We start from the raw sequence: 17486 nt of genomic DNA, 5'->3' as shown, positions 1-17486 counted from the left end.
GATCTTCTCCTGTGTGCTTGAGCAGGTGCAAGCACCACTACAAAAATGGAGCCTGAGGAAGACATGAGAAATAACACAGAAGCAACAAAGAATATAAGAGAGAGGAATGAAGGGGGTGTGTGTGTGAGGGGCTGTCTCCAAGACACCCCAACAGCCTGGTTGGAGGTGTCATCACACAGCCAAAGCTGAGAGGGTCAGCAGTTACTTCATGGGTGGGAGCTGGGCTTCTCTCAAATCTGCTCTCAGCTTCATTGGCCTTCTGTGGCAACAGCAGCCAGGCTTTAAAGAGGCTTTCAAAAGCTCAGAAAGACAGGGCTTTATTAGAAGATGAGCTAAAGTGACTCACTTTTAAAAAAGATCAGACAGGAACAGAAATGCAATGGCTCTGAAAAGCACAGCTCTCTCATCTTGGTGCTGTGAGCTTCCCTCTGACATCCTGCTGCTGCCATGGCTCACGTGCTGGGCTCTCAACCCCTGGACATTTCTGCACAATGGAATAGAAACCAGCCACAAACAGTTCCTGTCACAGACAGGCATCAATAACCTGCCCATGTATGAGGTGCAGCTCCCCTCTGAAGCACCCTGAGTGTCTCCTCTTGCACACCTGCACGAGTGGTGTTTATGCCCCTTGTTTTGGGCTGTGCCCTTCGCATGGGTTCAGGCAACTCAACCTGCTCCAGCTGCCTATGGACTGTCCTGGCCATGATTCTATCCCAGGCTCATTTATGAGCTTCCCTTTTGGAGGAATATCTGGGAAAGCATGTGGCCATCAGGAGTGACAGCATCACAAAGCAGAGATGTTAATGCTTGTAATGTCACTGATGTTTCCAACTTCATTTCTAAGCAGCTCCAACATCCCCAAATCACAGTGTTTTCAGCTTTGCCTTATCTCCCCATGCACACATGCAAATCCACACAGACTCTGACATCAGTTTCTACCAGAGCACAGTTTTCTGTCACATAAAATGTCAGGATGTGATCTTCCATATTTCACTAGTGCTATCCTGCCCTTTAATTTAATAACAGCTAAATATCAAGTGGTTACTATTTTGATGCTGTGTTCCATCAGCCATTGAATTAGAAATAATGAGACAAATCTAAATTTGTGATTCATGGTGAACTGCCGGAACTAATCTCAATCACACAGCGGATGACATCGAGTGATAACCAATTTAACAGATCCTGTTCAGCTGTCCTGGCCTCTCTCACAGAAACAGGAATATTAATGAAGGACAGGTTCAGTTACACTTTACAAGACTTTTCCAGACAATATAAATACTTCACATAGGAACCAGTTTTTTTCTTTCCACTAATTATAGACTCTTTAATTGCACTTGACTAGTATTTGTGTATATGGCAACCCTTTGTGGCTTCAGGAAGCTGAGCTGCTGAGGTGTTTAAAAAGCATCTTTGGTGTCTTCCATGAATATTTTTCAATCTACCATCATCTCTAAAGGAGATTGAGGAACCAAAGGAGGTTCCTCACTCAAACTGCCCCTTGGAAAGTCCTTTCACCTGGTGTAGCAGCCTCCCAGTGCTGAGCCTAACAGGAATCAGGTGTGGGAGTAAACAGTTGCTCTGTTAGAAAAGACTTTCCAAAAATTGACTTGTCAGACTTTTAAAATGCTAAAAGTATGTGCCCCAAAAGAAATCTTCTCTCTGTATCTTCACTCTTCACCAAGTTTCAGCCTGCACATTTTCACTGCTGGACTCAGTTATTCTCTGCCAGGTTTAAAGATGCCTTACACGTGTTCTGCTGCATCAAATCTAGAAAGTCTCAGTGAGTTGTAAGTAATCTATAAATAAAACCAGTTGTTAATTTTTCCTTCATATCTTTTATTAGTGACCATCAACAAAAAGTTGGCTGAAATGTTGCTATTGATGATAGAGACATCAAGAATTAGAATTTTCCAGGTACATTTTCCCAATTTGCTTTTGGAAACAGGATAATGAATGAATTCATTTTCAGAGATAATGAATGAAATTTTGAAGTCTGGCAGTCAATTTTGTCATTTGCTTGGCAGTGTCACAGATTTATACCTGCCAGGCCAGACAGCAACTGCAAGATGCCTTTATGGCTGAGAATGATGGAGCCTTACAGATCATAATAATTTTTACCACAAAAAAAAAGATCACCTTCATGAGCAAGTAACAGGGTCTAAATAAAATTACCTACTATAGACAAAAGCTGGCTTTTGAACTAGAAATTCAAATCTAATACAAAAAGCATTATATGGTCTCAAGAGATACATTCAGAAAAATAAGAAAAACTTTTCACAGATTGTCTGTGATACCCTGCACATGTCCAGCCTAGCGTGGAATGGCACAAACCCTGTAGGGGTGGGGCTGCAGAGTGCCCCCCAAACGGGGCTCGGTGTTGATCTTGGTCACACCCTCAGGGGGCCGGAAGGTGAACGCCCGCAGGAGGCTGGCAAAGAAAATGAAGAGTTCGGTCCTCGCTAAGTGCTCCCCCAAACACACCCGGTGCCCTGCAGAGGGAAGAGGGGAAGAACAGTGAGTAAATAAACCTGACCCCAACAACAACTGTATTCACCCTCACACAGTGCAAAGGTATTTTTGCCAGGTCCAGGATTTCTGTAAGACTTAATGCAATGAATGACACAAAGCTTCATGTATTTCTTTCTTCAAAGAATTTTATCTGCAGCTGTAGATAACTGTGTAACCCCTCTGCTCCCTTCAATTACCTCAAATGCCTCATCTTCATTTGATGGACAAGTTTAAAGGAATTCATTTCATCATGAAAATGAAGAATAAGGATCTGCTTTTCCTGGGAGATGCCATGTTCTAGTGTTGAATGCATAAGGAATCAAGAAGATTGCTTGAAAGTGCTTTCCATACGTATGTCTGGTATGAAATGAGGGCCTGAAATCAATCATTAGAAGAAAATTTCCTTCCGAAATAGGGCAAGTTAGATATCTGTGGTTGTCAGGACACCCCTGATTTTCCATGTTATTATTTGTTCAGTAGAACATTTGTTACTGAAAATAATCATGTTGATTTAAGCACCGTTTTCCACAAAAAGATTTAGAATAGACAACCAATAGGTTTTTAATGGATATCTTCATTCTACAGTCCCAATCCAAACTGTTAATGTTTGTGCTGTAGCCCACTTACCCATCGAGAATGGTAAAAAGGCTTCTTGGGCCACAAAGTTTCCATCCTTATCCAAGAAGTGACCAGGGTTGAACTGTCGAGGTGTTTCCCAGTGCTCTGGATCATACAAAGATGAAGCAATATTTGGAAGAATTATGGTGCCCTGAAAATAAAAAGACCCATTCATTCTGTTCCTTGCTCACATTCAGACCATGACCCAAAGGCATCCAGCCCCTCTTCTATTAAGGAGAATACCTTGGCACAAACAGATTTTAACCCACACCTTGCTCTACAGATGCAGGAAAAGTCTGTAGCAGCTGAGAAACTGTGTCTGTACCTTTTTGAGGGGAAAGCCAAGCAAAGTTGTATTCCTCACACACATCCTGGGCATGCCAACTGAGATAATGTTGCTGAAACGTTGGATCTCATGAACCACAGCATTTGTGTATGGCAGTTCTCTCCGATCCTCATAGCAGATTAACTTGGAGGGACCCAGAACAGCATCCAGCTCCTTCTGCACTTTCTCTGTGGAAAATATTCACAATTTCAGGCAGAAAAACATATCAAGTATTTTCAGTAATTTCATTTTCGAAGACATTTCCAACTCAGAACTATGAGAACACCACCACAATCAATACAGAAAAGTAAGTAACTTTTTATGAAGTAAATTAAAGTAGCAGGCAGTTCCAACACCTTAAACATATGAGAGCTCTGCTTCTAGGTCTGAAGTTATTTGATTGTAGGTTAAGAAAAGACAGTTTTAAATTTTTGAGCAACAACTAAGTGTTGCCTTGCTGCCATAAATCCAAGAGATAACAGATTTATCTTTGGGTTTCTTTTGCCTAGGTGACTCAAATACCTGCAGCCAGTTAGAACATTAGGCTCACAGCTCTCTGAAATTTTTGCCAGGTGAATCTGAGCCTTAAAAGTCTAATTACTGTTAAAAGGACATGGTTCTTACACAGGGCATCTGTTAAGTGAAGCAATGCCAACTAGAATAAGGTCCAAATAGCATTTTAAAAAATGGATCTACTGCTTCACAGTACTGCCCTTTTAATCAAGGGCAGCATGTTTTTAATTACTTACTGCATGGGAATCTTGGGGGCATTGACAAAAAAAACCCAACACCTTGATTTATAAACTTCAAGAGAGGCAGTACACACATAATAAGAATACCTCAGATTTTTAGTAAATTATCCTGTCTTTTTCCAGGCCTTTTGAAGCAACAGCAAGATGCAGGGAAGTCCGTTCTGCATTGATCAGTATGTGCCCATTCACATCAAGCCTGCCCTGTGACTGCCAGCACTCCTTCATTAAACTGACAACAGAGATTTAAGCAACTTACAAAATTTAAAATATATATTCAGAAATATTTTAAAGTAAACTTCCTTCTATGAAGAGCTAGCTTGCAGAAGCACTTTAGAATCCAGGTAGTTTGAAGTAATCAGTCACTGCATAATATAAACACACACTTCTATTCCCAATTCAGTGATGAGGCAAAATGCCAAACTTCTTAAAATGCAGAGTGGAACACTGTTGCTGGATGTCAGGCAAAGCATGAATGGGTTCAAAGAAAAGCCACCAATTAATTGAATGAGGACAGACATACAGGTGTCAGCTCATTCTGAGAGCCCTGATGCAATGTATTACTCAAGAAGCCCAGGAACAATCACTCTGCACATACTCTGTGTTCCCAAATATGTGCAAGGTAGTATATTTAACAAAATAAAATTATACAGGTGAGTCAGCACTTTCATAACCTTAATTAGAGTAAGTGATAACAAAACGTGATAACATGAGATTAAGCAGAATTTCTTGTCTGACAGCTACAAGTTGACCAAAGTTTTCTTATCTTCATCTCTTTCACCCATTTAAAATCTTGTTCTCCTCTGGGTATTTACACATAATCTGCAAATAACTGTGAGATTTCTGTTATCCAGCATAAGATATCCTTTTTCCTTTGGTTTTTATTCAGTGTTCTATGAAAGGGAATGGTAGTTATTTAAAAGCTAGACTTAAAACCAAACTTCTTAAATACACACAGATGGGACAGAGGAGCCATGTGTTTCCACTCCTGACTAGAATAATTTCTGGTACAAGAAGCTCAAATACATCACAGAGTTAATTTAATCCCTGGATCTACTGATGCTGACTAGGGCAGACCTACAAGTAGAAAAAAGTACATGTGCCACTAGGCATATATGAGTATCTAGATATAATCTCTGATCCATGAAAATGTTATGACTTGTTTTTTCTATTGCATGGGAGATGTTTGTGACAGGATTATCTATTCACCTTGGATGTCTGGGTTTGCCACCATATAGAGAAGGCCCCAGTTCAAAGTAGTGCTTGATGTCTCTGATCCACCCAAGAAAAGGTCATTTATAGAATAAACCATGTTGTCTTCATTGTATGTTGACCTGGGTTCATCTTTGGACTGCAAATTATAAGAAAAGTTAGAGGATTATACATGAAAGTTAGAAAAAACAGAATAGGTTTAAATGTGATTTTATAACTGGTTCTAAGCTGCGGTGTCTTGTCCTTACAGGACAATACAGAAAGACCGCTAAGGAATGTTAGACACCACAGATGGCTATCAACACAAAAATTAACATTTCACAAACAGATAAGCTATGTTTGTTCCACACTTAATCATCAAGCTGAATCACATGTTCTTTGCAAAAAAAAAAAAAAAAAAAAAAAAAAAAAGGCAGCTTAATGTCCAAGTAGCGGTTAATTTAGAGTGTTTCATAAGTAAATCTTCCTCTGAAGATGTGTACCATTGTGTCATTCTTTGTGTCTCAAGTCACAGTCCATCACTCAGTTGTCCTACCAAGCAATACAGTGACCAGGCAGTGAACATTGGGCTGAGCAAAGTTCTTAACCTGTGGCATTCAGGTTTCTTCTACACAAGGGCACAATGACTCACCTTCAGCTGATCTGGGGTTTTACAGTTTTCAATTAGGAGTGTGAAGATGTGTATGTATACACTGAAATCATAAATAAACATGGTTACATTTAGGGGGAATTCATTGTCTATATTTAGGGAGGTTATGCTCAAGCATGTTGAACCTTTCTCTTGCCAGTGGAGCGATTGAAAAGAAGGAGAAATGCTTCTCCCTGCTGTAATATCATCTAATCTTTTTTTATTGCCCCTGTTCATCTATTACAGACAGTTCATTTTTTTTAATAAACAAACTTGGATGATTTCCACCCAGCAGAGTCCCAGAAGAGCTCACTGAAACAATTTCTGGTATACTGATGTTCAAGTCTCATAAATCCCAGAACAGCAATGAAAGGCTTTATAAACAGTCAAATGCTTTGGAAGGCCAGGTATGTTACTGTGCTGATATTAAAAAAAAAAATTAAAACAAGAGGATTCAAGGAGCTAGAAGCCCTTTAGGCTGACATCCAACTGGACATAAGACTATAGCAGCTGATGTGGATCAATAAATAATTATCAGAAAGAGGTAGGTGAATATTGCAGCCCAACAGAGTGGCTGCCTCTGTTGCTGCTACCAGCACATGACAGTGGTGAAAGGGACATTGGCTGTCCCTGCAGGACAGCACTGCCACCAGGAGCAACAGTCACTGCCCACTTCCCCAAGCCTTTGGCTCTCTGAACGACCCTTGCCACACCCAAGTAAGGCCAGTCTCATCTTCCCACTTCCTCCTCTTCCTCCTTTTTCTTCCTGCCACCAAGCTGAACAGGAAGAGGAAAATATCCTGCCACAGTGGAGGAGAGGAGAAAGGAAAAGTGATTTAAATGGAGGTAGGAGCCACGGAGGGGAAAGGCAATTGACAGTCCAGGGATCAGGGTTGGGATCCTTTACTCAAGAGATTCATACAAAGTGATCCTTGTATGGTCAAGAAAAGGGAGGCATCTTGTGCATACCTCCTACAGCCCTTCACAGCCCTATGGATTCCCACCTACCTCTACTACTCCTGCCTGACCAAAATGCCCTTATTTGTCCGAGTTCCTTTGTCTGCTTGACATTTTGGCTGCTGACCCTGGCACACTCCTCTTCTCCAGTCTTGTCTGAAACCTTGCTGACTCCTAGGTTATTTCTCCATAAAATGTTCTCAAAATCCAGCTATCCTCTTGCAAATTCTCTTGGCAAAACTTTACCAGCGAAATATCATAACCAGAGCATCCCACTCTCTCTTCCAAAGGCCTTCCCAGTTCTCTTGTTCACTTAGTAATTCAGGATTCTTTCCTGAAGACCTTCAATCATTTTGCAACTTGTGCCAATGAAAAAAAAAAAAACAAAGAGCAGTATATTAACCCATCCTTTAATGAAAGGATTGCAAGGTGCTGTGGCATATCAATGATCAGAAAGGATTTAGGAAGGTCTTGGTTATTGGATTCACATTACAATGTCTAGAAAGGCAAGAGATTGTGATGATTCAGACTGGCTATGATGATTTAATGATTCATGTTGACCTTTTCCCTCATGACTGTATGATTGGGCAGAAAAAACTTACTTTTTCAATATGATCCATGTAGAAGTCAATGAAATCCTCTGGTTCCTCTGGCGTCCCACGCTCTCTGTGCATTCGGATCTCTCTCCGTGTAAAGTTGCTCAGGACATCATAATATTCCAATGCCTTCATATGAGGCCCAGGGATACGGCTCATCAGCCAGGGGAAGACTTCATAGAGCTGTGGGAATGACACACAAGAGGTCTTGCAAAGTCTCTATCACGAGAAAATGCACTAGGAAGGTCTGCTACAAAGAGAGGTAATAGTCATGTTAGTTTGGGATTAGGGTCTCATTAATAAAATATCCTGACAAAGACTGTGCTTGGACTTTCAAGCTGTGAAAACCAAACTATATAATGTCTAGTTTTGATGGTAAGATTCAGAGTTCCACAGGCTTTCAGCTCAATCACAAGTCAAATAAGAATTACTATAACTAGAATGAATGGTATTCATCTATGCAGTTATTCATAGCTTCAATTGCTATGAGCTGCATTCAGGCATTTTAAAAGTGAGCTCCTGCCCTCCAGTGGAGAATACCGGGAAAGGAAAAGCAAAAGCTGGAAACTCCTCACCAGGATGCTTGCCACAGCAAGGACTGGCTCCCAGTGGCTGCTTTACAGGCTGGGTAAGCCCCAAAGTACTCTCTACCAATCGACCTCTCAAGGTTCTTCCACGAAATTTCAAATATCTGAAACTCAGAAAAGCTAAGGAATAGCTCCCTGACAATTTGGAGTACTCTTCTCTAGCAAGAAAGACAGGGTTATCTAACACAACCAGATTATTTGTTCCTTCTGTTTTAGCATTTGGGAAAATCTGGCCTAAGAGATAGCTGATTTTGACCTATTCTGATAGCTAGAAAGTTAATTCTGGTTTCCAGCCTACATTTATGCCTGGGTAATCTGTATATTTTTTTTTATCTGCGAGATATAACATTCTCTTAATACTTCTTTTTCTGCTCAAAATATAATTCCATTTTTTTATTTAACAGCAGAGTTTTTGTCCTTTCTCAGCCTTCATTTTGCTGAGCTCTTCTTGCACTCTGTTAGTCACACTACAGAAAGCATATTATTAGGTGTTCACTGGAGTGTGATTGAATTAGATAGATTATACTTGTGTCTTTTTGGGAAATCAGTTCTTATTGTCAGACATCCAATTATCAATTAATGATTGCCTTATCACCAAAAAAAAAAGTACTAATCCAGTCCTTGGTAAATTCACTCAGAACTTCATGTCCTTTTTGGTTAGTTCCATCTCTGGTATTTTTTTACTTGCAAAATGTGTTCAGAAGCCTTAGACACAACTGTGGTCTGACTAATCACATAAAGTTGCCCAAATTACAGGCATTCCTACTCCCAAATATCTGCCCTCTGCAGCCACTCTGGTACTCTAACTGTAAGTGGAATTTAGCTGTCAGTGTTCAAGACAGGAACTGCATCCATCCATCTTCCTGAGTACCTGCCAAAACTCCTCCTCCACTTATGGAGAGGCCCAATCCACAGTGTCCCCGTGTTCAATGCCTGACAGCATGAGATCCAGATAAGAAATGGGGATGTGGATGCAGCAATATCCCCTTTTTTGCGTAATACCACGTACTTGTTGCATCTGGGAGGTGAGGAGATGGTGGCCATCCCTCTGAAATGGTTTGAACCCCTGTTCTTATTTCCCCAACAGTATCTTATACACTGGACTAAGTCAAATCAAAGCCAGGATACGAAGCAGAGAATAAAAGGAGGTATGTTCTCTGTCCTAAAAGCAGGTGTCACCTGCCACCACTATACCCAAATTACAGGACCAAATCTAAACCAAGCAAAAGGGAACCTGACCGTAACTCAGTGAGAAGAATGCTCCATGGGATGTTGGCAGATACCTGTATTCCAGGAATTGCTTATGTATTCTATATTAAGAGTTACTCATAAGATATATGGGATAAGTTTAGCAGTGAAACCAGAACCAGAACTGCCAGGAAATTTTTTAATTACTTCTGTGCAAAGCAGGCCTCTAGTGTCAGATGGATCATTGACTCCCAGATTGTTTAATTGGCAAGCTTGCAGTTATATTTGCTGTCTTAGCTTTTCCTGCCTTCTGCTACCTGTGCCTGGGGCTGCTCCTCACTCAGGATGAAGGAGTACAATTTCTGTGGGAAATCTTCAATCTGTGTCTTACAGAAGAAATGGAGATAAGTAGCCACAGGAAAAACACTTTGGTATTTGACTCATTCATCTCTCTGTTGACTGTATATAAAACAGTGTCTAAACTTGGCACATGAGCCACACTTTCAGACCTGACATTCAATATTTAGGAATCATGATGTCCAGCACAGGAACCTGTGGTGCATGTGGTTGAGAAATCAAGTAACAAACATGACCCAGGAGCAGCCCATTAACCTGTCCCTTATTGCAAAGATTTATTGGCAAACTACCACAGTAGCCAAACACTGTGAATGAAGAAGAATGAACACAAATGCCCAAGGATGGTGTGTAGAACTTCATCATCACACTTTGAGAGAGTTCACAGGCCAGTAATATTGCATGGGGCATCACTTACTCATTCTAAAACTTTTGCCTAATAGCTCTTGAATCACTCTCTGTCTTATCCAGAAAAATGCAACAGATAATTCACTTACATGATGAATAAAGCTGCCTCCGAATTTGAAGATATGTTCTGTAGCTTTAATCAGCTCATGAAAGGACTCATCCTCTCTGGAGAAACGGTGTCCGTACACGACAGCACAAATTACATTTGAGACAGAATGGAAAAGAGCAAAAGAAGGATCCACAGGTTTCCCTGCAACCATAATAATAAAAAAATATAACTGTTAATGTCTCCTGCTTTAGTGAAATGTGAGAATCCTCTTAGTTACCCACAGAACTTTAAAGAAGGCATTGCATTTCACAAAGAAGCAGCAATATTTTTACAAAATTGTAGTACCAAACTGATTCCTTACAATTAAGTTCCCATCCCATAAGCCTGGGAATGTGTGACACCATAAAGAAATGCCAGGTGTGTGAAATACAGCATCATATGATAGAAGAAATTTAGAGGTAAGGGAAAAAAATTCTGTGCAAATTTGCTTTCTGGCAAAATCTAAATATGACTCAGGCGTGGGAATGACTGAGAACACTGTGGACAAAGGGAAGCTGAGGGAAGAGCAAGAAGAGAGACAACTTTATTAAGCAAGGACATGGAGACATGCGAGGCTACTGTGTTTTGTCTGACCTTGCTAGAGACATACAACCTCCAGTAAGATAAAATGTTGTAAACTCCTTTTAACCAATTCTGTCAACAGTATAATAACTAATTTTAAAGCAGTTATTTGAAACCTAATCCCTAATAGAAAACTATTTTGTGACTATGGAATATATGACCATAAAAAACTTTATTTCTGAATGTATTGATGCAACTGCCCAACAGTCAAGGCATGATTCTGATTAGCAACTTACTGTTTTGGGCTTTTTTCCTTGCACACATGGTCACATCTCAATCTTTCCTAGCTCTTAAACCACGAGATTGGGCTCAATCTAATTATTTTTAGTTGATGCAACACTAGGCACAGCATGTCCTGATTCGTTGTGCCTTGCATAATGATCTGTATTGGGAAATCCAGCTCACATGATCCTAACTGGGTTGATCAGGGTAGAATCTTGTAATGGAGACAAGATTCTAGTCAGTGCTTTACAGAGTGTATCCAAATGGCATTACAAGGCTTAATTCATCAGCATTGATTCTGTCTCTTTATGCACCAGCACCATAAAAGAGCCAAAAAGGTGCCCTTGAGGCAAAGGCCGACATCATCCTGGGCTGCATTAGGAAATTAATTGCTGGCAGGCCAAGGAAGGTGATCCTTCCCTTCTGATCAGCACTGGCAAGACCCAGCTGAACTGCTGGGTCCAGCTCTGGACTCCCCAGTATGAGAGGCTTCAGCATATTAGAACAAGTTGAGCAAAGGGCAACAAGGACAATTAAGGAATTGATGCATCTGACATAAGAAAGGCTGAGAGAGATCGACTATTTAGTCTGGAGAAGGGAAGACTTAGGGAGATATCCAAATATGTATAAATACGTGGTGGTATAAATATGTATAAATAGGTGTGTAAAGAACATAGAACCAGACTTTTCTCAGGGGTATCAAGTGGGGCAACAGGAAAACATTGTAAATACATTAAATTCTGCATAAACACAAGAAATGTTTTTACTATAGCATTCACTGAACAGTGGAACTGGTTACCCAGAGAGGTGGTGAAGTCTCCATTGCTGCAAATATTTACAACTCAGCCCTAAGAAACCTGCTCAGATTGACCCATCTTTGAGTAGGGGTTAGACTAGATCATCTTCAGAGATCCCCTTCCACTTAGGGTGTTCTATAATGTAAATAATAGATAAGCTCCAGTTTTCTTCTCAATTTTAGTAGTTTTGTAAATAATTTTGAGCAAGAATAGTCTTGAAAACACAAGATGAGTCGACTGGGGGCTTTGCATTTTCAGTCCATTCCACACAGACAGTGAAAGACCCTGCATACTCCTGTGGGGAACAGAAGCTGCCCTCAGTTTCAGGACAGGAGGAAAAGTTCAATCACTGAAGACATCAGACTAATGGCAAAAATGTATTGATATTTATTGCAGAAATACCTTTCATACTTGCAAAGAAGTCTACCAGGTAATGGGCTTCTTCTTGAACTCGGTGCTCCAGACCTCTTTTCCCCAGACCGAGGTTGCGTAAAGTCTTCAGAGCAAACCTTCTCTGCTGCTTCCAGGTGTGACCAGTTGCCAACATAATTCCTGCATCCATTAAAGCAAGAGCTCTTTATCATGCTAATATTAATCATAGACAAAGACTACATTAAGGGATTTACTAAGCTACAGGATGTAAGCTACCCAGGATCCACAAGTAAGCTGTTGTATTGCCTGTGTAAACAAGGAACAGCTCTGTCCTGTAATCATGTTGGCAGGGCTGAAATGGAAAAAACTCAGCTGGGTAGTAAGGTGACTTGCAGGATTAAGTTGGATCCCAAACAATCAGGTACCTCAGGGTATCTCAGCTGCTTCTCTAAATGCTCTTTGCAGTGGTTGTATCACACTCTGCTATGCCTGAAGCTCACCTGAATGAGGGTAATGATTCTCATGAAGGGAAAAAAGGAAAGAGTTCTGACTGTCCACAGTCAGAGAGAAAAGTTCCTGTCCACAGGACAGGAAAGTTGAGTATTTAGGCTTTGTGACAGGCTTTGGGAATTTCTAGTGTGGTTGGTGGTATGAAACCTACAGCAAGGTTGAAACAGAAGCACACTGAACTTCCAGGTGCAACTGTGCCAGGAGGAAAATATTCACAAAAGGAAGGGAATGGGAAGAAGATCTCACCATCAAAGTCACTCTTCCATTAAAAATGTCATAGTGGGAGGCAGCTGTCCAGGACAAGGAATTGGGTTTTTTCCTGCTTTACCTCCATTTCTTTGTGGCACAGCTTACCGTTGCCTCACCTCATCACCTCTGAATCTGCCCCAGTGAGTATTCCATCAAAGATATTATTAATCCTTTTCCTCTTGCTAGTATTTTTCTCCTGCTACTCTCCAAAAGCTATTTCACCTCTCTGTACCTTGCAGTTCACCTCTATGCTACTTCTGAAAGTGGTCACAAGCAACAAAAGATACTGCAATTTGTCAAGATGACACTTCTGTGCACTATTTATGCCAGGAATTTCTCACCTTTTCCTTTGGCCATTGCTCTGAACATAGGTGACACAGGCCTTCCAGAAACATCTTCAGGGTGTGTGGTCATGCCGTCCTTCACTGCTTCAAATCCATTCAGTATAACCACTGGGGCCCATCCAAACCATAAGGTGAATATGTTTCCATGAGTTTTTGCCAGCTAGAGATGGGAGAGAAGCCAGGAAAGCACAGATGAAATCCCACACACTGCAGAGGATGAACCTGTTTTTGCACTGATTGCAGGACCAGCCCTAAGGTGGAGTGATGTTCTCCATTTTCCCCACCAGACTACAATTATCGCTGAGAAAGTACAAATGTTTTTTCCAACATTCACTGTTGCACCTGTGTATTCTCACTTTCCAGAACCACTTGCCTATGTCAAGAAACATTATGTACCTTTTATTACTGTATATAATCCAAGGCTCAATTCACAATCATTTGTGGGATACAGGGTATTTTCTATTTATTAATTAATTCAAGAGGATTTCTATCTCTTCTGCAAGTAAAGTAGCACAAAAGAACACAGAAGTGTCAGAGGAGTAATTAGCTTAGAGACTGGACAGACTTCTTTCCTCCCACCTGTTTTGGATCTTGTCAGTACAAACGAGCTCATACACACACAGTGATTTTTTACTGCTCGAGCAAGAGAGTGCCAGTGTTCAGAAAGCTACAAATCCATGCTGTGAAAGTAATTTTTTTTCCCTAACTCCAAACCTGATATATCATCCCTAAAGATATTTATTCCTAAATTATATCAATTTTCACATGAATTCATCAAATTTAGTTGCAAGAGGTGATAGAAAGGTATCAATTTCAGTGAAAATCTGTTAAAATGGCATAGGTTTAAACACCAGAATGACCTTCACACATTCAGAAATTTCAATACCAGGTTTCTTAACTTGGCAAACTACTTTACACTTCAATATCTTTTTCTTATTTTGCGAACCCAAACCAGCAGTTCAGAACCAAACCAAGCCTGATGTTACAGTGGCCAGTTAACAGTTACTGCCAATGTAGTTTTGAGAGAGGATGTTTTCACACAGCAAACAACATGAGAAAGGAGAAATCACAAAGACTTTTAGACAATAAGGAGTATCTGAAAATAAGTACCTTCATGAGGAGATCACGATTAAGCTGAAATTTCAGCTGTATCAGCGTCCCAAGGATTGGGAGAGGGACTGGTCCAGGAGGAAACTGTCTCCGCACTCGCTGCAACTTTAAAAACTGCGTAATTAGAAGAAATACAGCCACTGCTGCAAGAGCTTGACTTATGGTCAACATTTTAGCTTCTGCCTTTACCAGCTTGCCTTCATTCAAAATGGCCTGTTGAAGCTATTAAGGCTGGTTGCTAAACCAGTTTTTTCATAAGAGTTTGAATTCACATTATAAGTGTTCCCCATCTCTAACCCTCCCTCCTTATTATCAACCACTCCCTTTTTGTTCCACTTACTACATTCTCTTGCTTCAGCATATTAATAGATGCACACCCTTCTTCTTCTTCTCATCCAGATTATACTTATTCAATATGGATCACAGGATTTGTAGGAATGATATCTTAAAAGACTAGGGCCAAGATTTTCCAGGAGATAAACATAAACTCTCCATCCAGTTGTTCTGAGACAATTTTGAATGGTATGTATTGCTACAAATATCCCAGGAATGCTTTTAGAAAAGCAATAGCCATACATACAAATTAAGCAGGCAAATGTAAGTGGATATTAAATCTTGGAGTTTTTAAATTGGTTTGTATATATTCCATGTACACGTTGTATCTAGTAATGGCAAGGCTGATAGAAGTTAAAAGCCCACATTTATCTTAAGATACATATACAACTATCTAATGCTTAATACAAAAAGCAAAATTTGTTACACTTTTGAATGTAATTGAAAACATAACTGGATTGATGTATGACCTCACTTTTTTCCCTAACCTGTTAGCTCTAGGTAAACTTACAGGGGGTTTTGTCTGCTTCTGCATTTCCCTGTTCAATCTTGACATAAGGTAGATACCCTGTATGATTTGAGAAATCATCAGAAAGTATGCGAGATAAATAACACATACCCATAGGGAAAGTACATTTAGTATTAAATATACAGATTTAAAAGGAAAAAAAATTAAAAACATGAGAAAAAATTAGTAGCAGTCTTGAGCTACAACCAGAACATAGGAAGAACTAGTCATGACATGACTGTGGATCCTGGGTAACTTGAAAACAGAGTCCGTAGCCAAGGCTCTTTGCCAAGCCTCAACACTGGCAGGAACCACAAACACAGCACCAGGGGAGTTCACATGCTGCAATCAGACCATGGAAATCTCACAAGAGGGGTTCTGGGCACCACATAACCATGACCATTGCAACGCCATGTTATGGATCCAGGCTGAAATGCTTCCCTGTGAAAATTGGCCTTGAGGGTAAAGCACTTGTAAAAGAAACCTGTTTTCACTAACTTCTGAGAAGACTGCCAAGACTTGTGCACCAGCTTGCTTCTTGCAAGCTGATTTTGGGACGGAAACTATTTCCAGATTTTGTGGCTCTGGAACACAGAAGACCCTTGTCCAGAAGGAACAGCCTGGAGTCTGCCAGCGCACAATTTACAAACCTCCGGGTCAATTAGCCTTCAACCACAGCTCTTTGTTACCACTAATGCATAACTGATTAATGTGTATTAACCAAGGGATGTTTGTAGGTTTCCACATAAGTTTTGTTTGCGTACACTAATAATGTGGTTTTTCAAGATAATTATTTCTAATTTGTCTCTCTCCTTCAACAGGGAAAGTAAAATTCCCTTTAAAAAGAAATTCACTAAGTTTTACCTTCTCTGTCTTCAGTGTAATCTCACAAACTCTGCTTAAAAAACCCTAATTTATCAGGACTTTTAATTTGGAATCAATATAATACACTCCCTTTTATTTTAGGTATTAGAAGATTTTCCATCTAAATGATTTTCATCAGAAAAAGTCATTTTTGTCCACTGATAGTTAAGCCCCAGTGCCTTCACCCCACAAGGACTTCAGTCTCACACCTTTAACCAGTGTTCAGCTGTAGCCAGCCTGGAATACAGTTCTCTCACACTGGAGAAGGAAGATGACTGTGGGTTGGTTCGGATATGAGGCATGAGATTAATCTTATTTTATTTGATGGAAAATGTATTTATGAGATAGCAAAGGGTCCATTTTCTTAATAATTACTAAATGCAACCAGCAGCAGCATTTCTTCAGCACTCTCTGCCAGCTCTTCTTTAGGATTAGTTCTTTTTAACTTGCTAAAGGTGATGTTTGCAGGTCCAGCATGAGGGGACTTCATACCAACCACCTACCTGCCAGGACATGCCGGACATGGGTAGAACCATCCCATAAAGCTAATCCTGCAGGGGAAAAACTACCAGCACAAGTTTCATCCTGTATGCACATCCCTGCCTGTTAGAATGGAGTGCTTTAAAGCACAAGGTGGGCAGAGGCACCTGAAACAAATACAGCTGAGATAATGATATCAGCCCTGGAGATGGCACTGTCAGCTAGTCAGAGTATAAAAATAATCCTTCCTGTGTTGGCATGCAGTATCCAGATTGTACCTCATACAAGAAGAATGTATCCCAATGCCATAAAAGAAAATTCCTTGTTAAGTGCCAGTCAGCAAACCAGCAAAAAACATCCACTTTTGCCAAGTCCTTAGGCACCTGGCTCATAAAGGCCTTCCAGAATTCTTTAGTAGTGCCAAATCTGCTCTTGGTCATGGTGTGTTAAGTGAAGTCATCCAACTGTGATAAGGAATGCATTTTAAGAAATGAAAGAATAAATGAAGCTGAATAAATTTTTGGAGGATCTGGAGCAATCATCACAAGTAGACTACTTGGCATGAAGAAGTTGTTCCCATATCGCTGGCAGCCAGTGGGTTCATAAAAAAGAGTAAATTATCAACATTCTGTGCCTGCTCACTCCAGTCCTTGCTCTTTGCTTGCAATATGAAAAGGTCTCCACAACTGCCTGATGAAGCCATGCTTCTATTTTCATCAGAAGGGTTGAAATGCTACCTGGTTTAGTGGGTGAAACCCTGAACTGTTTTCCCTAGTGACAATGACAGAGTTGTATACAACAGGCTTGCTCAACAGCAAACCATATCAGTCTAAGGGAATTTTATCTCAGATCCTACTGTCTGCCTCTAGAAAGCTTCATCCAGGAGCCTCTTTTACC

The 17486-nt window shown here is 40.4% G+C and overlaps 1 protein-coding gene across 1 annotated transcript; it reads right to left on the bottom strand.

The window, feature by feature from the left end:
• Positions 1–2310: 2310 nt before the first annotated feature.
• Positions 2311–14575, bottom strand: LOC310913493 (cytochrome P450 2J4-like; the record flags this gene model as incomplete). Its single annotated transcript, XM_083868959.1, has 9 exons — positions 2311–2489; positions 3136–3277; positions 3452–3639; positions 5410–5551; positions 7600–7776; positions 10220–10380; positions 12222–12371; positions 13292–13454; positions 14405–14575. 9 exons carry the CDS (start codon positions 14573–14575, stop codon positions 2311–2313), a joined length of 1473 nt encoding a protein of 490 aa, XP_083725085.1.
• Positions 14576–17486: the final 2911 nt, after the last annotated feature.

Source organism: Zosterops lateralis (assembly GCF_965231275.1).
Source record: "Zosterops lateralis genome assembly, chromosome: 10".
Lineage (NCBI taxonomy): Eukaryota > Metazoa > Chordata > Aves > Passeriformes > Zosteropidae > Zosterops > Zosterops lateralis.
Note: the sequence above shows the minus strand (reverse complement) of the source record. Positions and strands in the feature narration are given on the sequence as shown.